This window comes from Drosophila grimshawi, unplaced genomic scaffold, assembly GCF_018153295.1.
Source record: "Drosophila grimshawi isolate 15287-2541.00 unplaced genomic scaffold, ASM1815329v1 contig_311, whole genome shotgun sequence".
NCBI classification, from domain to species: domain Eukaryota; kingdom Metazoa; phylum Arthropoda; class Insecta; order Diptera; family Drosophilidae; genus Drosophila; species Drosophila grimshawi.
The window spans coordinates 21,692,544-21,718,703 of record NW_025063098.1 but is presented as its reverse complement, the minus strand read 5'-3'; the positions used below and the strand labels follow the sequence as shown (position 1 = coordinate 21,718,703).

The 26,160-nt window shown below is 41.8% G+C and overlaps 1 protein-coding gene across 8 annotated transcripts in view; it reads left to right on the top strand.

The window, feature by feature from the left end:
- Nucleotides 1-26,160, top strand: part of LOC6568284 (polypyrimidine tract-binding protein 1) — a 167,642-nt gene that overhangs the window by 130,005 nt on the left and 11,477 nt on the right. For 6 of the 8 annotated variants that reach the window (XM_043214836.1, XM_032740721.2, XM_032740723.2 and 3 more), the window contains 6 exons: nt 662-785; nt 10,939-11,204; nt 20,308-20,646; nt 20,743-21,028; nt 21,336-21,529; nt 22,037-22,070. In XM_043214836.1, coding sequence (XP_043070771.1) covers nt 662-785; nt 10,939-11,204; nt 20,308-20,646; nt 20,743-21,028; nt 21,336-21,529; nt 22,037-22,070 — 1,243 coding nt within the window. The remainder of the gene's footprint in view (nt 1-661; nt 786-10,938; nt 11,205-20,307; nt 20,647-20,742; nt 21,029-21,335; nt 21,530-22,036; nt 22,071-26,160) is intronic. The other 2 variants (XM_032740728.2, XM_043214837.1) reach the window with 1 other exon arrangement.

The window sequence follows — 26,160 nt, the reverse complement described above, 5'->3', positions numbered from 1 at the left end:
TAAGTAGTCTTTATTTGGAAATTACTCTTTGAAATACCCTCGCCTCAATTTGCAATTTAGCGCACCCGCTTATGTTGACTTAGTTAGCTAAACTTGAGCCAACCCGAGCGTACCTTAAGTTAACCCAAACAGAAATGCAAAGCTTGCTTAAGCACCACTCAAATTTCACTGAATGCAGTAGCGAAAGTAACAAAGACAACAAAAACTAAAACTAAAACAATAATAACAAGAACCAAAACCAAAACCAGAACCAGAACCAGAACCAGAACAATAACAACAAGAGCGCTCACCTCGGCTGAATCGCTGTAATTTACTTAACTTGCGTAAATATTAAATATTTATATTGTTCTCTTCTCTTTTATTTTTCTCTTTTTATGTACCGTAATCGTATTTACTTCATCTACTACACACACAACTACAAACTTGCCTACTTGCCTACCATTCAATTCAACTCAACTCAACTCAACTCAACTGTAAAAACTGAAACCATCTTCAACTTCTCTGCTGTGCTGTGCCTCTACATCATCAACTACAACTACAACTACAACTACAACTACAAATTATTAACATAACAAAAACAACAACAAAATACTCTCGAATGCGAATGCGAATGCATCTGTATCTTTTCTGTGCGTATTCGTGAATCTGTGCGTCCCTGCAGCGCGGAAGCGACGAACTTTTGAGTCAAGCAGCAGTCATGGCGCCCGCCTCTGACAATAATAATCAGGACCTGGCCACAAAGAAGGCCAAGCTGGATTCGAGCACCGTGCTTGCCGGCGGAATTGGTAAGTTTTGTATATTTCTCTGCTCGACCTCTCTCTCTCTCTCTCTCTCTCTGCGTCTTGCGCCTTTCTCTATCTCGCCCTATTGCAATTTATCTTTACCTTTATCTTAAGCTGAACTATATCTTTACCTATGCCTCCGCTTTGTGTCTGTGTCTGTGTCCCCCTCGGCATGGCTCTGTCTGAGAAGTACGCCCATATAAGCCAATTTTATGGTACGGCTGGGTAGCTCAACTTAAGTGCACTTTGCATCCTTAGTTTAGGCCGGTTATGCTGTCAATTAACTGCCGCTTCGTGCATCAGGTAATGCCAATGGCCTAAACCCGCTTTAGCCATGCCAGCCACTTGACTGCCACGCACTCGCAACTGGCCTTACAGCCAATTAAGCCGCTAATTAGCAGGGAAACAAACATTTGGACCAAAGCCTTTGTTGTTTGTTGCTGGTCGCGCAATGTGAAAAAGTATACTACATTCAACTGACGCCGTGTTGGCGTCATGAGCTGCCGCCCCGCCACGCAATTCTAGCACATTAATTAGCCCTACACACACACACACACACGCACACACCCCATATACACACACAAACACATAGAAATATATGGAAGCAGAGGGTGCGCGTGTCGGCTTGCGCGCAAAGTAATAAAGCTAATCAAAAACCACTTGCCAGAAACCAAAAACCAGAACCTGGCACCACACATTAGGCAAATATTTGACAAGCGCGCCCGTCAATGCTGGCAAAACCGAAAGTCGTAACCGAAACTCTGTCGGCCACAAAATGATTTTAAATATCAACAAATCCATGCGAAAACATTTTCATGCCCAGCTCAAAATTCCAATGTAATCACAAAGGTCGATCCATCGTTTCAGCCGCCACACAAATGGCTAAAGCAGCAGCACTTTTGCTTGCTTTCTATCAATTTCATTAGAATTACATGCATTTTGTGTGTGTGTGTGTGTGCTGAAAAATTAATATGATTTTGGTTTTTCCAATTAGCAGTCCTTAAAAGCGCGTCAATTCATGACTTGGTTGTATATGGTGTCCGTGCAGCTCTCACTGCATAATATTCTTTGGTCAGTATAACAAATGAGTTCGTTTGGAAATTAGACATTAGCCTTATTGCTTTCGCAACGCGAGTATAAAAATGATACAGTTAGTTGGCTTTCAAACGGGTTGTGTGCTACCCCACTTGGACAGCAGTTAGTCAAAGGACCCCAAAAATACACACACACACATAGATAAACACGAACACATTTATACATGGTGAGTGGCAATCGAGAACTCAATGAAAATAAACGCAAAAAAGCAAAAGCATAATATTTATTTATTACTGCACAAAGGACTTTTCTATTAATTAAAAAGCAACAAGCTCTATCCCACGCACAGAAACACACACAGACACACACACACACACACATACATACATACATATGTCTATATACATCAATATATATAGATGTATACACGCACTGCTTGCCAGTTAGTAACTGGCAAAGAGTTGCAGGCGTCCACTGTTCGTTCAAATGCTTGGTCCAGACGCTGAAGACCCAGCGGCATTTGAGTACCAACTCATGCATACAAGCACAGAGGCTGGCTGCCCTGGCCTATACTGGCTACGTGGGTGCCTGGCTGGCTGGATGGCTGGCTGGCAGGGAGACATTGTGCACGTGAATTCGACTGCTTGGAAACCCACCGCCACCGCTACTTGACACCTGCCACCTGCCACCAGCCACCATGCCAACTGCTGCACGCCACATGCCACCTGCGGCCTTTTTAATTTGCCACGAAAAGTTCATGCGCAAACAAAAAAGCATGGCAAATTTTTAAAGTCATGAACAGCTTAAAGTTGAACTCTCACACAACAATGAGGCGAAGAGAAGGAGCACCACTGCCACTGAAAATCTAATGAATTCATTGTGTTTGTGTGTGTGTGTGTGTGAATGTGTCTGTAGTTGAATTTATGTGTGTGTGTGTGAGTGTTTCTTACATGGCAGCCACTTAAAGCTGACGCACAAAAGCAAAAATACGTTGCTGATGCCAAAAATAATAACAAAAGAAATTGCTAAATAAATGTGTAAGGACACTTTTATTGCATTGCAGCACTGAGCCAACAACAACAACAACAACAACAAAACGCGACTACCATAATAGCAACAACAACAAAGGCCAGACAAGTAAATAGGCAGCATCCAGCAAAAGCAACAAAAAGCATTGTGTGGCCAGCCTTAGATAAACACACGCACACAAAAAAACACACACACACACACACATACAGAGAGAGGCACACACCCAAAAACACGCCGAGAATGCCAAAAATTGCTTCTATTTTTTTTTTCTTTTTTTTTTGTGATTTGGCACGCCACAATTGCTAGCAAGGCTGGGTAGTTTACTGTATTCATCGTCCATCGGCCGTTGTCAATTGTATTTGTATGCTACTAAACCAATACACTGAGAAACGTTTCCTTTACACGGACTTAGCCCATCGAACATGCAACAAATTTTGCACGTAAATGTAATAAAAACACTTTTGGTCCAATGCCCCACGCCCAACCACTTCAAGTGAGTGGTGTATATGGTGTGTGTGTGTGTGTGCGTGTGTGTGTGTGTGTGAAGCACACTTCAAGTAAGTGGCCATGCTCCGTTCGGCTCATCTTACAATGCCAAACTTATATACCGTATATATATATATATCTATATATATATATATATATATATATATATATTTTTTTTTGGCTGAACTTCCGTCTGGTTATGTAATAAATACTCGCATTTGCTTAGTAGCGTTTGATTTATTTTATTTTGATTATTATGCATATTTTATGCAAGCCAAATTAGACCCCAGGGACGAAAGTTCGAGACGCCCAGAGTCGGCTAATACTTAACCACGTCAAAAGCCCAACGCACACCAAACGCAAAGCGAAACGAGCCAAGCCGAGTCCAGTCAACAGCTAAGCCGTGGCAATGTCGCGTGTTTGGTCTGGGACAGCAGCATGTGTAACCATTATTGTTGTCGCTGTTGTTGTTGTCGCTGTTGTTGTTGCTGCTGTTGTTATTGCCGCCTGTTTGTTGTTTATTGTTACAGCACTCGCGCATACACATGCCACACATACCCAGCATATAGCTACAAACATATACATACTACATGCAACCAAACCGTGTTTGTCTAGCCCCACCAATATTTGTTTGTTTATTGGCCGATTTGGTGGCGACCATTGGTCAACAGGCGGCATGGATAAAGGTGTTAAAACGCAACGTCCCTAAAAATAAAAAAATACAAAATATATATATAGAAATATATGTACAAATATACGATCATAAAATACCAATTGCATATGCACATGCAACTGTAAAGAAATGCTAGTTTTCATGAAGCAAACCTTTTGGAAATTCACATTTTTTGGTTGACAAATAAGAAAAACCATAAGGAAAATTAGTGTCTAACTAAAGGGAGTCTTGAAGGAAGACCAAAGTCGTTTGTTACTATTAATTTTATATTTACAATCAGTTTCATATAGTTTAACATATATATTTATCATAACTTTAACACAATTTAAATAATAGTAATATAAATATTACATTGACTTTTTACAAGTACGTTTCGTTTTACATCCTTAAAGCGGAACTGAAATCAGTTTACAAACTTGAATCACTCAACCGCACAAGTAGAGGCATCAGAGCCAAGTCAAGCCAAGTACTTGAACGATTTTATAGCCATAATCAATAGCTTAACGCTGCACGTTGTGCCATCGAAGTTGTTGTGCGTCCGCATTGTCCTGGCTGTGTCATCTGTGGCGCATGCCGCCTTGTGTCTCAAATATCGCAGCACGTCTGTTGCGTGTAAATATTTTCACAGTCAATAAAATAATATTGTCATATTTATTTGTATGCGACGCCGTCATCGTCTGTGTAAATATTGAGAGAGCACTGCAAACCAGAATAAAAATCAGAGTTTGCACTTGGTCAGCGGCAACAGGCAGCTGAAGAGCCAATACACTCACACACAAACACACACACACACACAGACACAAGCACACATTGTTGTTGTCAATTGATTCAGGGTTCAATGCGATCATTTATGACAGTAAATATGCTTGCGGCTAGATGAACATGCATTTATTGTCATTATTTATATGGTTTAACTTTTGACTTGCGGTTGCCGCATGCCACATGTGTATTTAAGCATGCAAATATGTTACTTAATTAAGCATACGACCCGTTGGTCGCATAGCTTCGCATTTCTATAGCATACGTATCAGCAGCGCTATAGCAGCTACAACTGCGACTCCTACCAAGCCCAAGCACATAATTATAATGTGCAAATGAAGTGGAAAAAGCTACGCAAAAGCACTTGCTGTTGCTTCTACTTCTATATTCCTACATTCCTGGGCACCCACTCCCATGTGCTTATAAGTTATGCAATTGATATACTTCATGAAACTATGTAGTTGGAGTTGATGTCGTCGCAGTCTGAGACTTCCGCCCGATTGCTATGTGCTACATGCGCCACTTGACTGCACACAGGACATTGAAGACTCTTTCTCCTCCTTCTGCTACACTGCCGACTTTGAAGCTGGAATGCAACGCAAAAAAAAAAAATAAGAAAAAAAAAATAGTAAAAATGGAAACTATTCTCGTAATTGAAATGCAATTAAAAATTGTAATCGTCGTCGTCAGCCGTTGCGTGCGTTGACGTCTAGCATACATACATCTGTTTCAGCATCTCGTTTCTATCCACAAACCCCCCCTCCCCACCCCTCCCCACGCGTAGTCTTGTGTCTATACGCCAACAAATTTTTAATGAATTACATTACTTGCGGGTGTTAGGCTCAGGCCTTGGATGCAGACGCAGAAAAATCGTTATTTTCAATTATGGCTGGCCTGAAAACAGAAATGTACCCGGCTCAAAAAAAAAAAAAATATATGAAAAAAAAAAATAAATAAAAGCAGAATTCAAACATGGCTGCTGGCGTTGAGTTTCGGTTGAGGGTGCAAACTTATGCTATGATTGATTATGCTCAGACAGATGTTTAAATTAAAGACAAGGCGCTGGCAAAGTAAATATCATTAAGTCATTACGCATGCACGCAAAACACACAGTCACACACACGCACACACGCACACACGCACACACAGACTTATTCGCACACACATGTAAACACAGCAAGTCAAGCGCTGGCCAACAATTTAAAATTTATGATGTGTGAGCTTGTAAAAACCTAATTTACTGTCGCATAATTAAAGGCAAAGTGTGCGTGCTTTACACACACATGTGTTTCTGTGTGTTTGCCTATCTGTGAGAATATTCAAATATTGGGAATATTTATATCCACACAAACCCACACATACGTATATATTTTATGTAGAGGAAGCAGTGAGTTGGGCAACAACAACAACAGCATTTATTGGAGTCGCGCTTACATTAAATCATTAAATGCTGCCACGTAAGCTCAAATTTAATTGTTATTAACAATCAGCAATTTTTTTTTATCATCATCATACCCCCCTCACCTTTGTGTGAGATGTGTTGTGGGGTCAGATTCATACCAACTTGCGGTGGTGAATTGGGCTGAATTGTGAACTGTTCTGGATGTTGACCATTTATCGTGTATTTTTCGTGGCTTTGTTTCATCTGTCGACGCTCGACGCTTCACCATTCATTTTCATTTACATATTTCGTTTGGGTTTTCTGTTTGCTTTATGAATTTAAATTGTCATTAATTAACTTTGCTCATGTTGCTCACGTATACACAGCCCTCAAATTATTACACACAGACGCCCCATTGTCCAGTAGCGAAAGCAACAATTACAAAAAACAGCATATATGGACATGAACATGAGCAGCTGACCATCCATTATGTTCATGCCCACACCGGTGCCAACTCAATTACAGTTTGTAAACTTTTCAATTAGCCATAAATAGTTTATTTGTATATTTTTCATGCGATTCATCGATGGCCGGGAACGGGAGCAGCTTGGCATGACGCTGCATATGTGTAAGGGCTTAATTGAAAGTTGCCCTGCTGCTCGACCTGACGGTCGTCGTCCCCCTCCCTCGCTCCACGAAACCCATCAGTTTATCGTGCGTGTCATTAATACAGTTGTGCGTTAGTCGCGTCTCCATTGCAACTCATTTTCATGCGATGCAACAGTGCGTATGATTGTTATTTACATCCATATACCATCGACAACACCGTCAGACAACAAGCATTATTATCGAATGCAAATTTTATGACCCACTCGTGCACTCTCTTTTCTTTTGCCCTGTGTGAGTGGGCAACTGTGTTCCTTCTGTTTATTTTCTCAGCATCTTTTGTCGTAGCCAAGCTGCACAGTTCTTAAAATTGCTTTCGTCTTTCTACTGCACACTTTTTCAGACAGCAAGAAATGCTGCTTGAAGATTACGTATACGACATGTTGTTCTGCTTTTATATACATTAGATATTTAAGACTCCATTTTAATTTTCTTAGCTCTAAAAATTATCTTTGAATACCATAATAACAAATAATCAATAGCATATTGGGACCTGCTCTTTAAAAGAAGGCTCCACACAATGAGGCAATGCAGTCTCAAACTTAAACACAAATCAGCCGCAGGACCAGAGTCGCATTGAGCCTGACTGAAAAAGGCAAACCTTTTTTTTTTGTTGGCTGTTTCAATTTTTTTTTTCTGTGCTATTCAGTTTTGGCTGCAGCTGCATGCTGCTTCAGGGCCTTATTCTCTGTGTTTCCGGCCGTAGTCGACTCGTCGCCATCTTCCTTTTCAATTATGCCTCCTGCCTTTAGTCCAGGTGCGGGGGTAGGTGGGTGGCTGTTTGGGTATTTGGGGCCCGACGGCACCGCTCGCCGTTGAGTGAATGTCGATTGATGTCGATTTTGCTCATTGCACTGAGGTAGTTTCTCGTTTTCACACCATCAAACAGCGTTTGTTGCGATTTGTTACAATTTCGCTACTCGTTGCAGAACAATGCTCTTGCCCCAGCAACAACAACAACTGCCTGTGGAAGGCAGAGCGAAATTGAGTTGCTCAGGGCGAACGTCAAAAAATCCACCAAATTTTCGTTTTGCGTGTTTTCAGTAGATTTCATATTTTCAGCTTGTCGATTTTTTTCTGCTTCTACTTCAGTTTCTGTTTTTTATTTTGCTAGTTTGTTATTATTTTTTGTATTTTTTTTCAATTTTTGCTGCTCGTTGACAACGTCATCATGCATGATAGATAGTTTTACATATTTTCAGTGCCGTCGTTTTTACCGGCAGCTGCCCAGCGGCACTTGATTTGTTGTTTGTCTTGTGCAGCACGTTTCCGGCGGTTCAGTACACTTTTATTTAGTTTTGCTAATACCCTAACCGAGTTTACGTATAAATGGTATATGGGCAAACAGATAGGTTAGCAGTCGTGATTGCAGAACCCGTTGACACTCAATAAATAAATGACTACTACAACACTAATAGACGCCATGTCAGGGCATCTGGTGCAGGTATGTCTAGGTCGTGTCATTTGTAGCAAGATACTTCTTGATATTTATGGTGAACATCGCACGGTCGGCACTTGTCCATTGATTTTTAATAAATTTGTGAGCTGCCAAAAGGTTGAGAGAGGCCAAAAGGGCCGCGCACTTTGCCTTGCCAATGCTTGCATAATTTCGTTTCAACTTCATTTCCGTTGCAAACTAATCAAAAAGTGTAATTTCCGATTAGTTGTATTCAGTATCGAGTGCTGCGCCGCCCCGACTCAACTGCAGTCAAGACCCAGCCCCAGACCCAGACCCAACTTCAGCCCTGTCCACGCGAATCGAGACGAGCCGATCCCTCTCGTAGTCGCCATGCCTTTTGCTTCAAGTTGGCCTGAATGGCCGGCCTGTTTGCCAACGATGGATTGTTGGGATCTGTGCCTATTTTTCATTAAATTTTTTTTTTCTTCCACATTGTTATAAATTGGCACATTGACCCATGCAGGTTAGCGGAGAGTTAAAGCTGCGGTTAGTTGAACAGCAACAAGAATGGTGTTTTCAGAGGAAGGTCTGAAGGGTCTTCGTAGTGCGACTGGGTCGGGTAATGACCCTTTTATGCTGTAAGTTATTAGTAAGGGACTAGTGAATACAGTTAACAGTTATGTGCGGTGGCAAGCTCCACTGATAAATGTAATAACATGTGAGCGTCGGAAGGACATTTAGTGACGTTCTGTCGTAAAAATAGACAAAACAAACACTTAAGTGTAGCCTTAGTAAATGTGAAGCTAAACAACTTACTAAAAAAAACAGGTTTACCATTGAGTTATGCTTTTTTTTACTACTAATATGCTTACCAACTAATTGCTTCATACATTTGCGAGATGACATGGACACTGCATGTACTGCATACTTTTCTCGGAAATATCCATTTACCAATTACGATGCTCTTCAGCAAATACATCATTATTTCGACTCAACTAGTTTTGTAAGCTTACTCAAGATATTGCATACACTCTCATCATTATTTTTTATACATTCATCTTCTCAGTATTCTCAATACAGTTTCTTGTTTCTCGAGTCATAAAAATCGTTTCGTTCTGTTCGTTGTCAATGCTTTACCTATCTCTCTTTATAAAAAAACCTTAAATTAAAGCTTTTTGCAAACTTTAAATGCAGCTAGACTTAAATTTCACCAGTGAAAAACGCAAATTCCTGTGGCAACTGGCAACTGGCAACTGCCATTTGGGCAATTGGCATTGTCGTTGGCTATCTCTTGTCATATTCTGTTTGCTTATTTAGCGAGTGCGGTAAATACTACAAACGCACACAACAACAAACAAGAAAAAACCACAGAAAATAAAAAAAATAAACCTAAAACTGTGCAGCAACGGTTGCAACATTTCATTTGCATATGAACCACACTGACTCCTCCACACACACACACACACACACACATGTAGACACAGGCACACACCATAGAAAATCTGCACATTAACAGGTGTTGAGTAAGCACCAGCTAGACAGTCAACCTCTGCCTGTAGCAACGATATTTTTTTATTTATTTTTTTGTTAAAAAGCATGTGGTATGGCAGCAAATTTGTTTGCTTTTGTTTATAAAAATTTAAGGTACTTTGGACAGATGTGCAACGGGTTTGCGCCGAAATCCCTAAAATGCTCTCGGCCGGCAGCCTAAAATCCCATTTGTGCGCCCCTGTTGCAGCAATGCAGGCGGAGCCACTTTATTTATGCAAAAATAACAGACAAACACCAAGCTGGTGAACCAGAAGCAACAACAACCACAAAAGACAACTGTTGTCTATGTGAGTTTGTGTGATGGGCTTGAACCTGGACCGGACCGGACTGGACCGGACCGGACATTGTCGCCGTGTGGATTATTCCCAGTCGTTGCAAGAGTGCAATGAATGAATTTATGCGCCATGCTATTGCCGCGATCCCCCCCTGCCCCCGCTCTTTTGCTCTCTCTTCATTCCTCGTCCGGCAGCGTTGGTGTCCGTCCAGTGCCGCTTAACTGGGCAAAATGTATACAAATGCCACAACGTTTGCCGTGTTATCAGTTCTTTTATTTGGCTCGTTCACTGTGCAACTGCTGTGCGGTGATTTGGCCTAAAGAGAGAGAGAGAGAGAGAGAGAGAGAGAGAGAGAGAGGGAGACAACGAAATGGAGGAAAAGAGAACAGTTGGGAATATTGTGCTCGGAATCTGGCAACTGCAAAATACTCTGTTCCCAGCATGAACAAAAATATTATTTTTCACAAAGTGAAATGACGGCGAAAAAAATGTTTTATGTGTGTAGAATATTATTAGCTATCCATCAATCCGAGTATCTTGACACTAGCTTTCATAAATTCGGAGGTATTAAGTTGCGAAATATTTTAAAGGGAGTTCGTTTTAAGAAAAACACAATCCTATAGATTTCGAGTGAAAAAAACTGCGAAAAAAATTTGCAAGTATTTTGGCAGCCTTTTTCTCTTTGAAAGCAGAGTATAAAATGCGAAAATTAAGCAACGCATGGAAGCGGAAGTGCAGACAACGAACGCCGCCATTGCTCTTAAGTAAACCGCAGCTGTTAATATTTTAAGCGGCTTAATAATTAGTTTGCCCCACCCCTGCACCCCGCACTTATCACTCTCTCTATATATATATATACATATGCATTTTATATTACAACTAGTTTTCTCTCTTTCTTGCAGCCAAAGCCTCGAAAGTCATTCATTTGCGCAACATTCCAAACGAATCTGGTGAATCGGACGTAGTTGCACTGGGCATACCGTTTGGACGTGTGACAAATGTGCTCGTGCTGAAGGGCAAGAATCAAGCATTTATCGAGATGGCCGACGAGATATCCGCCACATCGATGGTGTCCTGTTATACAGTGAATCCACCACAGATGCGCGGCCGCATGGTCTATGTGCAGTTCTCCAATCATCGCGAGCTAAAAACGGATCAGAGTCATAATGTAAGTGTGTGCACACAAAACGCAATATAAAACTAAGTTAAGACCAAGTCCTTAAGCCAGAGCTTATAAGTAGTATCTAAATCTGTTTGGACTTAAGTGTTATTAATGTGGCAATTAAGTTTCGGTCAGAGGCAAACAACGATTTATATGCAAATGTTGCTGCTGTCTCGTTATTATGTGGGTCGCTCTCTGATTAATTACAGACTCTGAGTCAACTTAATTCCCTAGACGCACACACACGTACCACTCAAACACTCACACACACACACACACAGAAACACACACACATTCAAACAGACACAACACATATGTTTTAGCCATTCATAAATGCTAAGGGATATTTGTCAGTGACGGTCCAAACCAATTTCTAATTTTAATTTCGTAAGCCACAAAGTCACTGCTAAAGTTTAAAAAGCTTTCAAATAAATACATAAACCACTCACACACACAAACAAATACAACTACAAATCCAAATCCAAATACAGAATCGGAGACCAATGTACAGATATACAGAGATATATGTATATATATGTACATGGCTACAAATGTCTGACACACATGCCTGACAAAAGCAGTGAAATGCATAGTTTTTGGGGTTTTGTGGCCAAAATTCACACACACACACACACACACACAGCGCAAACCAACTATACACAAATAAAACCCACAAGCCTCTCACCACACACACACACACACATACACATACACTGACATATATAAGGATGTAAGAGCAGACAAACGGACGGCAGCTGCTTATCACAAAGTCAAAGGCATATTTTGATTACTTAAATGAAAGCAGCAGCAGCAGCAACAACAACAGAAACAGCAACAGCAATAAAGTGCGCAGCGTTGTTGTTGCTACCATCCAAAAATACCCAAAACGACGTTGTCACCTTTTCCATGTGTGTGTATGTGTGTGTGTGTGTGTCTGTGTGTATATATATGTATTCGCTGCTGACTGCTCTTGCCGCACAGCTTTTGCCTCGTAACCCAAAAATGACCCCAAGCAAAACTACTTAAAAAGAGATCGTCAGTCATGTGCTGCAACAACAACAACAACAACAACAAAAGAAGGTTAAGAGGCTGCAGCAACTGAGCAGCAGCATCAGCAGCAACAGCAACAACAACAACAACAACATTAACAACAGTTGTAGGCGTGCCTATGAATAAGGTGACATCAACAACAGCAACAGCAACAACAACGCGAGCCCAAACAATACAGTTACATTTCACTGATTACCTTTTGGCTGTGCCACAGCGTGCGTGGGTGTGGCCAGATTTCTCTTGTTAACTACTAATCCCGGTAAAAGGCCTTGTTGCTGCTGCTGCTGCTGCTGCTGCTGCTGTTACTCCCAACCCCAATGACAACACTCAGACAACGCAGACGAGTGGAAAAGTCAACGCTGCTGTCGTTGCTGTTGCTCTAGTGGCAAATCTCTTAAAATGCATGAGTGTATGTTGTGTGTATGAGCTTAATCTTGTGTGTAGAGCTACTTTTTGTTGTAGTTGTCGTTGTTGCTGTTGTTGCTGTTGCTGCTGTTGCTGCTGCCGCCTGCCCAACATATTTATACAATTTCTCATTTCATTCACTTTTCTTTTGCTGTTTTCTCTATTTTTTATGTTTTTTTTTTTTCTTTTGCTGCTGTTGTGTGGGTGCCGTGCCTTGTGCCCTGCTGCCCATTGTCAGCACAACTCTGTGTGTGTGTGTGTAAGTGTGTGGATGTGTATGTTTTTGTTTTGTCTCGTTGTGCAACTGCTGTTTGGCCTCACATTTTAACAACTGTCTTCATTGGCTTTTGTATGGTGCCGGTCCTTGTCCCCACCTGGCGCTAACCATTGCTCTGATTGTTCAACGTCTTTGGTGTGCCCTGAATGCGACGGCTGTCAGTCTCAGTTCTTGAGTTCTGCTTTCGTTTTTAGCGCCGCTGCAACGTGCAAAGTTTCAGATAAGATGCTCAGCGCGCAGTGCTGTTAGAAAAAAACAGCTTAAGAAGTCAAAAGCGAATACAGAAGCGGCAGCGGCAGCAGCAGCAGCAGGAGGAGTAAGAGCAACAGCTGACGTCCGCGTGCGTCAAATTATAGTGGAGTGCTGGTCCGCACTTTAAGCTGTGTCTGTGTGTGTGCGTGTGTGTGGTTGTGTAATAATTGTGTTAGCAACTTGGTCAGCGTAACTCGTATAACAGCAAAATTGTCAAATTGATGGCGATGTTGATGTTCAATATATGTGGCTAGAGTCAGGGCCATTGGCGATGAGAAACCCCATATAAGTATGCTTTAAAATACTCCTGTGTATGGCAGAGCCTTTAAAGTTTCCAGGGCAGGCAGGACACAAATCCATTGCATGCCTTAAGGGATTTAACCTCACGCTCACCTGAAAGCAAAGCTGCGACGACAACAGCAACATCAGCAGCAACAACAGCAGAAAATCAGCAATACAGGATTTTCAAATCATCTGCTCACACACACATACCACACACACACACACACACACACACACACAAGAGGAATACGCACACGTACACACATTTGCAGATTTCAACGCCTGAGTGATTGCGTCGCATAGAGAAACACAAAAAAAAAAGAAAATGAAAAAAAAAAACAAAAGAAAATAGAAATAAAACAAAAGTAAGAAAACGAGCATACAAAAACCGAGTTGGCAGCATCAGAAATGAAAAACCTTGTAGCCAACCTGCTGCTGCTTCTACTGCTGTTGCTGTTGCTGTTGCTGCCGCGCCGCTGACATTTATGTTGGCAATTTGGCAGTCAGGCAGCGTGGCTCTGATGGCATGGCAAAGCAGAGCAAAGCCGAGATGTATGTAACAGGATTCTAATATGTCATGTCGGTTGGGACGTCCTCTCACCTATGTCGTTTTACTCCCCAGTGCTCAGTTCGACTACTACGACTACTACTACTACTGCTACTCCAGGCACTTCAGGCAACAGTTGTTGTGACTATTTTCGTTGCTATTTACGTTGATGTCTTCTTCTTCATGCTCAATGCTTGAGCTTCTTAGAGGCGCCTTCTCCACGCCACGCCACGCCACGCACGTCACTCGCTTCAGCGACCTGGCCACAGGGGTTGCGACAGGCACAGGGAGAGGAGCACACAACACCCTTGACTAGGATGCGGATGCTTCTTAGAAATGAAGATAAATGCACTGGAAGTTCACGCGGTTACAGCCACAGCACAAGCTGGCCACAAAATCCACATAGAATCCCAAAGCCCCAAGTGGCCCCTTGTCTCTCAGCCACGCCCCCACACCATTGTCTCTTATATTGCTTAGTGGCTCGGCTCAAATTTGACATGTGATTGTTTTGTCTCTGTCTCTGTTTCTGTATCTGTCTTTATCTGTAGCTGTTGCCGTTGCCGTTGCCATTGCTGCGCATCTGCCGACTCTGACTCTATTTATATATGAGCGCGTGTGTTTGTAATTTTGATAAATTAATTTTTTTGGCCGATCCCCAACAAGCGAAAAAGGGTTGACATCCACTTGGGACCAGGTTCGGTACCGTGCTCTCAACTCAACTGCCGCAAAACAAAACGAAATTGATTGAAATTTAATTTAAAAACAAAATCCCACGGACACAACGGACGGAACGGAACGGCACGGAACGGAGCGAAGCGAGCGAAAGACTTGTCTCTTGTGTAACATTTGCGTTCACGCCTAAGAGGCGTCAATGCATTCATTATATTTAAAAAACAAATGATGGCCACAAACACACAAAAACACACACACAGTGGCACACACAGTGGCATACACAGTCACAAAGATTTACAGAGGCATCAGAAAGCTTTCTAATGGATAAGGTGTAGCAAACGGTTGCCTTTAATTTCCGTAATCATCATAATTGGCACTTTTACGGCTGCAAACATCAGCCCCTTCAAACAGGACACAGAGAACGAACGAAAGGATATTTGCAGAATGTTACAGTTCAATCGAGCTGTTTACGTCAGTCGTGTCAGCACTTGCACTTGCACCATCACTTGCAATGGTTGCCACACGCCCCACAACGCACTGATTGCAGGCAGTAAAAATATAACTGGAATTGGATGTGTTGTGTATGTGTTGGTGTTGGTTCATGTGACTCTGTTGTGCTGGCCATTGGAGCAGGTGTTGGTTTTTCACACTGTGATAAGGTTACCTTGTAATCAAATTAAATTGCCGACCACAGCAAAGAAATAAAGCCCGATGGCTACCAATCGATCATCGCTCCCATATACCCTGCATTAAATGCTGTGACAGTGCCAGTGTATATTTAAGAATTAAAAGCATGCAACTTGATATCGAATGCATTTCGCAAATCAAGTTCTACTGTATTGGAAAAAAACTTAAGTAGAATTATAGTAATTACAATTTGCTTGCTGTTGCTATAGAAATGCAAGTCTTTTACAAACTAATCAAATTACAACTTTTGTTTTGCTTCAAATTAGTTTTTGTAATTGTAATTTTAATTGTAAATATTTTTGTTAAATTAATAGTTTCACCCAAGAAGATAGTTTCCTTTTAATATCATTTTTACTACAGATTTGTTCGCGTTTGAAGTTGAATCTTTTGCAATGCCTTCTGGTTTATAGTACAACGTATATTCTGAGAAAGCACTCTTAAAGCTGGCTGCTGTCGCTCACCAATAATATACACAATGTCAATTAATAGAATAAATATCAAGAAGAAAAAAATCACGTCAGCATTAGTGGCAAACATGAAATGAGATTAATGTGGACAACATTTGACGTCTATTTTCGGTTTTCTCTTCTCTGTTCATCTCTATTGTTAGGGTTGCGCTAAGACCTGAGCGCAGTTAACGCCGTATTGGTGTTAAGGCGGCAACGACTAATACAAATGTCAAGCGATTAAGCCACAAAAAGGATCAAGCTGATTAGCAAAGGCTTAATCAAATGTGAAACATGTTGCAGTTCCTCCGAAACTAGGTGAAACTCTGCCTCTGAAGAAGAGGAATGGTGAATGGTGAATGGTGAAGGGAAGCCTGGAATATAACCAATCGATTTGTCGTTAATAATATGAGCCAAGCTCAGAGAGGCCTCACTGTTTATTTAATTTGTTGCTGCTGTCTGACAGCCGGTCGACAGCTAGCGGCATCCTATTTGCGAAGGGGGAATCTGCTGGGGCTTACTTTCACGGATTCGTGTGAGGCATTTTACCGTAGCAGGCTATTTGTATAACTCTCAATGCTGTGGCGTGTGCAGTTAAAGGATTTCGCCGTGGCAAATAACTTCACACATGTGTATAGATATATGTCTGTGTGTCTGTGTATGTGTATGTGTGTAAGCGGCTCTATCTGCACGTTGTTTATTTTTCTATGAGCTGCTTTTGTTTTTCTTTGCCACTGCCGCTGCCGCTGCCACTGCCGCATCCGCCGTTTGTTGCTTGATGCCTGCTGCCTGCTGCCTGCTGCCTGCTGCCTGCTGTCGTCTATTGTTGTTGTTGTTTTCTCATTTTATTTCACGTCGTCGTCTGTCGAAAGCAAAAGTGAGCTAATCTTATTGTTTTCACAAGAGCGCCGCGAACGCGCTGCTTTTGGTCCATGCTTCTACTAGCTAGCTTGTTGATCCTTTGAGTTATGCGGCAGGATGCCAGGCACTGCATCCCTTTCGCCGCCTTTTCGCTCCCTCCACCCAGGCAGTGTTTGCTTACACTCCAGTCGTTTGCCAATTTGATTGGTGACGCTCTGGCGTGCTGAAAATGGATTTAAATTACATTGTTTCACACACTCGTCTGAAGTACGTGAGCAAATTTGCGCGCAACAAGGGTAAAAGCAGCAGCAGCAGCAGCAGCAGCAGCAGAGGCATCAACAAAAAAAAGAGCAACATCAGTAGAAATAGCAACAATAACAACTGACATCTTATTTAACATGTGTCTGTGTGTTTGTAGTGACTTTTCAGCATCAATATTTTCATTGAATTGATTAGTTCGCATCTCTCGTTCAGAATGTTATTGCTGCCTAAAAGTATGCTACGTTTTATTTGCATGTGTGTATGCGTAATGTTTTCCTTTGGTATACTTGTGTTTGCTTAGTTTTAGGCTAGGGATAACGTTGGATTTGGCAATGGGACTCTTTTTTAACGTATTTATTTATGCAAAGTTTTTGGTAAGCGCTTTCAACGCATTTGCTGTAGCCGCCTATATTTGTGTTGGACGTAAATAAGACGCACACACACACATACACACAGACACACAAAGTTTACTGTGGTTGCGTCCTTAGCAGCACTCAGCAGCAATATGGTTTTTGTGTGGGTGGTTCGGTTGCAAACCCACTGGGGCAGACAGTCAGGCAAGCAGGCAGGCCAGTGGCCGCAAAATGTATGCGAGCAGCTCAAGGAGCGGTGGTGGCAGCAACCACGACAAAGTATGCAGTAATACATAATCCGCAGCTTAGCTTTAAAACTTAACTACACAAGTTCATAACTTGTGCAACCCCAATCCAGTCTCCAGCAACCCAAAAAATACAAAAATTGAGAAGCAAGCTGGCAACCGCACAAAAGTGGCAACTCTCAATGCTCACCTCGACATCCTTGTTGCACGCATGCGGGCGCAGAGAAAGTAACTAGAACTACTGTCAAGAAGCTGCCAGTCAGCCACCCGCCTGCTATTCTCACCCACTTGGCTCGCCACTTAAGCCAGCAACTTGCTACGGCTTGAGCCACTTTGAGCCGCAGCCAGGCAACGTGCCCAGTTTGTGAAGTGCATGTTGGCCTGGCCATGCGCTTTTCAAGTTTGCCCAAAAAAACAGATTCCGCTCGTAGATGGGTAGGTGAAAAATAGTGTGACATTGCAATGAAAATAAGCTCACACATCTATAGCACAATAATATTTATGCAGAGCGCTAAGTGAAAGCAGCGATAATATTTGGTTCTTTTTTTCTCGCCCTCAGTTTTTTGCTTGAGTTTTTTGTTTGCCTCCGCATCACGGCAACCATTTGCCGCCTTATTTCCTATGCAAAAAGTAAGAAATGAAGAAGAAAACAGGTAGCCTGTCCAGCATGGGCAGCCCTTTCCAAAATTGGCAGACAGCTCCTTTGTCGTGTCGCCTTTTTGCATAAATATTGTAAAAGTTTGCTTAAAAGCTTTTAGCTGCCATTTTTTGTTGTTTTTTTTTTTGCTGCCAGCTTATTCTTGCTGTGCAGAATTCTCGCGTCGATTCTCTAGCGAACTGACAAACGTTTTGACTTTCCATTAAATTTTCGTTGTGGCTTATAGTTATGATGGCACAAGTCCAGCGGGAACTGTCAAAATTTGAGCATTTAATATACGCGCAAATGCAAAGACGCACACGCACACACACACATATATATATATATATATATATATATATATATACACAAATCAACACACATGCACAGGCCACGCAATGGATCGATAATTGAGCTTATCAGCAGATTTGCTATTTTTGCTTATCAAAGCAGTTTAGTTTATCAGACTTATCATATGAAATTGTAACATTCTGCTGAGTTGGCCGCAGTCAGTTCAGTTTGTGTGTGTTTGTTTGTACTAATCAATGCCACAAGTCGGCCGCCCACAAGCCTAAACAACGACAACCTCAATAATAATAGACAATGCACAATTGACTCATTAACTGACTAAACCGCGACAAGGGAAAGCCAGCCACGACAGACACACACACACAGACATATAGACGCACACAATCACACACACACACAGACATATAGACGCACACAATCACACACACACAATCAAACACACACACACAGAACTGTTAGCAGCTGGTTGCGTTACCAACCAGAATTCTAAAGTAGCGACCCAGTTAAGTGCCACGTGGCAAGTGGCAAGATGCTTAACTCATTATCAGAAGGACATTAATATTGTACAATGTTTGGACGCAATTATCAATGCAGTCAATTTGCAATTGCCCACTTGACATTCACTCAATGTGCACAAAGTTTAACAGCGATAGAGATAGCGATGGATAGAGAAAAAGAGAGAGAGAGAGGGCGAATGAGCGAAAGCTGCAACGTTTGCTCTACAATTACATTACAATTTTTACACAATCAACGTCATCGTCATCGTCATCGTCTCATCGTAATAATAATCAGGCAAAGTGAAGTATCAAATTACAGTCATAGACTCCAAGCTGAACGGAATGGCAATCGAAGAAGCCACATCATCTTTAACTTCTACTGCTGTACACCCTCCCACACACACACAAACACACACAGGCACACACATTACCTATATAGATACATACGTGGGTAGGCATTCAGAGTAGACCTCACATAGCGCAATTCTAATCAATTTTTATTATTTTTATAAACCTGGCAGAAGTCAGCGCCCAAGGCGGCGGGCATAGTCGGAGAGCTGCGTTGCTTTTGGCTTTTGTTTCGTCTACGAGAATTTATCTAGCAAGAGGTAGCAAAAACAAATGGCACGCCTGGGGGGGATTGTGGCTCCACGTGTGTCTAGAACTTTTTTGTTTTTTTGTTTTTTTTTTTTTTGGCTGCTACTGCTGACAAACGCACAAAAAAAAACGCGTCGAGCTGTTAAGGAGCGGGCCGAGCTGCTAAGGACGGTCGAATGTGTTTACGTTATGATTTTCGAAATCAAAATTCAGCACGAATAGGAATAAATTTACTTCCGAATGTCATTAAATTGTTTTCCGATAGAACGTGTATATTTCACGCAAGAAGTTTTGCCGCTCAGCGTGCGGCCTGACAGCGTTCCTGCGGACCGACATGCTAGCGTCCTTGCGTCCTTGCGTCCCAATGCGATAGCATCCTGCCATTTTCACTCCGCACTTTGATTTCCTTTTATTATTACGGTACTTGATATTATTGATTTTGATTGAGATTTATGTTGCTGGGCGGGCCATGCTTCATCCTGTTGCCATTACATGTTGCTGCTTATACTGTTGCTGCTGCTCCTGTAAATATTTAGCATATTTTTGCCTAGTTGCCTGAAAAACTGAACGCTATGCATAAATTGTGCTGTTTTGTTGCATGCCAAGTTTTTTGATTAATGCTCAAACTTTTGCCATGTGCAGCGTTTAACTAATAAAACTTTGCAGCAAACGATTTTAGCCATCAATTTACTTAACAAATTTCTTCTCCCGTTTTTTGTTCTCTCTTCTAGCAAAACTCTTCGGTGGTGCAGAGCGACTATCGCATTCAATCGCCCGCCGGTGGTTCACCATTGCCGCTGTGCGCCGCTGCCAATGCGACCAGCAATAATGCCAACAACTCTGGCGACAGCAACTGCAGCACTGTGGCAATCTTGCAGAACAATACGAGCGCTGTTAATGCCTCAGCTGCCGGCAATAATACCAATGCAGCTGGCGGACCCAACACCGTGCTGCGCGTTATTGTCGAGACACTGATGTATCCCGTATCATTGGACATTTTGCATCAGATATTCCAGCGATTCGGCAAGGTCCTAAAGATCGTTACCTTCACCAAGAACAATTCATTCCAGGTAAATAATTTTGACTAAAATTACAATTGCCATTTATAAGTGCCATTATCTATATCGTCATTCAATCTAATCAATATGTATGCTTTTTAATAACAGGCTCTCATCCAATATCCGGATGCCCATTCAGCACAACAGGCCAAATCAATATTGGATGGCCAGAATATCTACAATGGCTGCTGCACTTTGCGCATTGACAACAGCAAATTGACCGCCTTGAATGTGAAATACAACAATGATAAGTCGCGAGACTTTACGAATCCGGCGCTGCCACCGGGCGAGCCGGGCGTCGATCTCATGCCCACCGCCGGCGGCCTAATGAATACCAATGATCTGCTGTTGATTGCTGCCCGCCAGCGCCCCTCACTAACAGGTGATAAAATAGGTAACACAAACGAAACAATTTCCTTCTATTATCGTTTTAATTTCTGTGCTTAAAATGCCGCCTGCTTACACACAAACACACATACATACATACACACAAACACACAAACACACAAACACACATACATACATACATACATACATACACATACATACATACATACAATGCTTTGATTTTCGACTTTTTGTCTTTTACACTCGCTATCGATTCGTTTAGAAACTAAGCCGCATGCAATTGTCATATAGCTGAACCTGTAAGCGAAACTTAACGCTCTTATGGCACTTATCTATCTATCTGTATGTTTCAGTCAACGGTCTGGGTGCACCCGGCGTGCTGCCGCCGTTCGCCTTGGGCCTGGGCACACCCCTCACCGGCGGCTACAGCAACGCCCTGCCCAATCTGGCCGCCTTCTCTCTGGCCAACAGTGGCGCCCTGCAAACAGCCGCGCCAGCGATGCGCGGCTACTCGAATGTGCTGCTCGTTTCGAATTTAAATGAGGAGGTAAGTGCTTTTCATTCACAACTCTCTAAGGTATACGAACATTTAAGTAGCGACCCCCCTCCCCCCTCCCACCAACAACAAATATGCCCACGTGCTAGCCATACTATCTATTTGCTCACAATTTATTGCAAAAGTACTCGTACATGATCTCTAATTAGTTTGCATTTCGTCTATGCATTTTTTCACAAAGCCGCATACTATTTATATTTATTTCCTATTTAAATTTCTCAATATTAAGTTTATGTTTGTATATTGTACATTTGAAAAGCGAGTACCTTTTCACAGATCATAGATTATTTTCCACTTTTGGTTATTGTTGTTAAAAAAAAAAAAGTGAATCAATCAAAAAATGACTATTTTATTACTGCTTAGCTGCTACTATTATTTTGTATTATTTCTCCTGTTTATTATCATTTATCATTTATGATTTATATTATTTTTAAAACATCTACAAGCAAAACTTTCGCTAACTGACGACAAACTTCTATTTTCTCTTTTTCTCTGTAGATGGTCACGCCTGATGCTCTATTTACCCTCTTTGGTACGTCTGCACAAAACAAAAACCAAATACCAAATACCATAAACCATATACATACTTTAATATACAAACTATATACTATATATACTTATATATGTAAATTGTTAACTTGTAACCGAGCCAACGTAGTCAATGGCTCAGCTAAGCAGAATGCAATTGAGCGAGGCAAATAACTAATATGCATCCAATCTTTAGTTGATCTTCTCCCTTCTACCACACTTGCTGCCTTGCTATAATTTGCCTTGCCTTGCCTTGCATCCCGTGTGGCTGAGCTATTGTCTCAGCTGTATGCCACAAACAAGTGGCAAACCTTGACCACTTTAAAAGTAGTTCACTTGATTATTTATTGAATTTAGACAAAAAAAAATCAAGCAGCTACCAAAATATCAACCCACTGGCATCGAGCCACACATTGTAGCTGCCGTTTCCTTATAGACTCTAACTCGAACTCGAACTCGAATCCGAACCCGAATTCTACTATTTACGTTTACTCTTTTTAAACGTAAACGTGTCTTGTTGTCGTACTTCCGTTTGAAATTTACGCCATTTACGTGCAATCAGGAAAAGTGCCATGAATTATTTATATATGTACATATTGAATAGACACCCGCACACAGAGCACACAGAAAACAATGTGGGTGCGGATGAAGAAACCGAACAATAGCATTGCAGAAATACACGACAAGCGGCCATCAAAATGTTGAAAATATTGAACAAAAACCTGTTCAAAAATACAAATTGTTTATGCAACAGAGAAAATTGTTAAGCCACATGACGTGCAACGTTGTCCAATCAGCTAACGCAGCAACAATAAGTTGTACGATTGGAAATAGTTACTCATGTCAAATAACAACCATTTTAATGTGATTCAATTTTGGAAGATCCTTTTCATTGAGTTGTAAATTTGAAATGGTTTAGACTGCTATCCCATTAGCTGAGGCAGCCCATCTTAAGAAGAGGCAACAGAATCGGTCCGAATTCTGTAAACGTTCTTATTTCATAGTGAATAAAAATGAACTATTCGATTTGTTGCTCCTTTATTTTATGAATGCCATGTAAGGAAAATAAAGCCAAACAATATATTTGTCATAACAACGTAGATATGCATTAAAAATGCATCTAAAAACATTTATATATATTTATTTAAAGCTTTTTGAATTGAAAAACATGAAGCTGCAATTGGAATAACTACAAATGGATTTCTAATAGCTTTTTGCCAGGGGCAGCAAATCCATCAGCTTGAAATTGAAATAGTTTTGCTGGTCGCAAATATCTCAGCATAATCTGCAGGTATTTGGTTGCACACGCAGCCAAAGATGAAGAGAAAGAGAAAGAGAGAGAGAGAGAGAGAGAGAGAGCGAGAGCGAGAGCGAGAGCGAGAGCGAGAGAGAGAGAGAGAGAGCGAGAGCGAGAGCGAGAGCGAGAGCGAGAGCGAGAAAGAGGTAGAGGGAGATGGGGAGAGTGAGGAGAGAGGGAGATAGTAACAGTTGCATATGCAGTCGCAGCCTTCTGCCATTTATCCTGTCATAAGTTGTGCTTACAAATTGTAAAACAATGAAAATGAAAATATATGCACTTGCATAAATCTACACAATCCACACACACACACACACGCACACTGATACACTCACACATACATATTGCATACGTATTAAAAAGGCATTCAGTGGCAAACGGGCAACAAGTGAAACCGCACTCAGGCACACACTTGCACGGCATCCTGTTGCTCCTTGGATGCTTGCCTGCCGTTGTCTGCGACATGCTCGTGTGCATGTAAAATTACATGAATTAAGTGTGCTCCACTCCGTGCCCCTCCACCCATGACCCCCTACGCTTGCCACACTTGCCCATTGTTACACAAGCATGCAGCGCGCTCTCTCTCTCTCTCTCTCTCTTTCAGCTCAGTTCAAATGCATACACATATATCCATATACACAGGACACATGCTTTAACATGGCGCTCATCCTGCCACAGCAACAAACCAACACTCACACACACTCACACACACACACGCATGCACACTCACTCGCTGGCTCGCACAACAAAAGATTGAGTGCGGAAGTGCATAGCTATAAAAATGTCCATTTATTTAGTTATCATTGCGCTTGTTGCTGTTGCCTTTGTGTGTGCGTGTGTGTGTGTGTGTGTTGTCTTTCCCCCTTGATCCTTTTTACCCTCTCATTGTCTGTATGCATATGTGTGTGTGTGTGTGCATTTTATACACTCGCACCCACACACAGTTTGCAGTTTTTGTTGCCTTTACAATTGAAATAAAATTTACTTGTGACTTTTCGTCGCTCGTTCTTTTTGGGGGTGGTTGAGTGGTTGAGTGGTTGGGCAACTCAATTGGTGGGTATTTGGGTGCGGTGTGGCTTGTATTGTCTCCTTGCTGGCTTTTTGTCGTATGTGGCATGTCTGTTTGCCAAATGAATTTAACTAACTTTGTAAAGTTAATGGGGTTTGCAGTTTGAATTGCTGCTCCAACTTTCCCCTGGTCGACAACGTTTTGTTTCATTGTTCAAATGTGTGTGTTCTTCGTGTGTGTGTGTGTTCGTATGTGTTTTGCTTGTTATACCATTTTATTACATTTGGACTTGACCTTTTACATGCGCTGCATATAACTCTCTCTCTCTGTCTCTCTCTCTCTGTCCCTGTCTCTTCCCTTGCCATCTCGCAATCTGTTTGTTTTATTTAATTACCAAAATACTTCGATTACAACGAATCGCAACGAGCTGCACAGTTTGTTAGCCACACATTATTATTGTTTTTGTTGTTATTATAGCTGCTGCCAAGTGTGGCGCATAATTGCAGTATAATGGATTTGTTGCTGCAACACAAAATGCTGTTGTTGCCGCTGCCCTCTGCTTTGCTGGATGGCATTTTTGTGCTGCAACAGCACAAAACGCACAAAACTTGGCAAGCCACACATACTGAAATGCATTTTTGTGCTGTAGCAGCAAACTTGCCTACCACACACACATACACACACACACAAACACACATATATATACACACACTTACTCGCACAACACTGTTAAGTCTGCTGCCGCCTTTGTCTCTGGTGACACAAAACGGTTCTTGTTGCGGCTTGTTTACCCACATAGACATGTGTTTTCTCTCTCTCTCTCTCTCTCTGTCTCTTTCTCTCTGTGTCTCTCTCTTTCTCTGTGTCTCTCACTCTCTGTGCGGCTCTTTGTTTGCATGAAAATGCATTTAATTTGAGTTTAAATACCCAAATATAAACTTTTGCCAAACAAACGCAACCACAGAGCGGGTGATGAGGGCAAAAACAAGGACTGCCTGTGGTTTAAGCTGCTTGTCTTTGTGTACAAGTGAATATATGAACACCACACATGTGCTCGTACATCGTCAAACGTATTCATTTGTGTGGTATTTATTTACAAATTGTTTTACATTCTGTCAGCATTTTGGTCTTATCGCTAATAAAGTAAACAAAAATTTGCCAAACGCATTTATTGCTGAGAAATGATTATTGCTCTGGATGGTTTCTGTTATTAACGTTCTCGTTATTGTTGTTATTGTTATTGCTAATGTGGTTGTTATTAGTGACTCTATATAATGCACATAAAGACAGTCTGACCGCATAGCACCAGACGGGATGGGTGGGTGGGTGGCGTCCCACAACCACTACATTGGAGGGCAGCTTAAAGCAACTGAGCCACAGTAAATCCTATCAGCAGCTCGTTAGCCACAGTTAAGACTAACTGCAACCAGCTACTGGCAGCAGTTGCCTTTCACTTGCCAGTTGCCAGTCGCCAGTTGGCAGCTGCCTGCAGTGCTAATAAAGCTTCGATTGCTGATTTAACGCCACCAGCGCTTGAACACTGAGTGGGAGAGAGAGTGAGATAGAAATAGAGATAGAGAGAGAGTAGTGGTATTGCGGGCAAAGCGAGCGAAGCGTAGCAGAAGCAGAACATTTTCAAATGTACGAGTATCATACGCCCCGTTGCACACAGCAAGCGATAGAGATGTCGATAAGCTGAGCGGACGGTCCTCTTAAGCGTCTTACTACTCACTACTCACGCTCACTCCGGAGCTGAGCTGAGGCTCATGGTCTGGCTATGACTCTGAA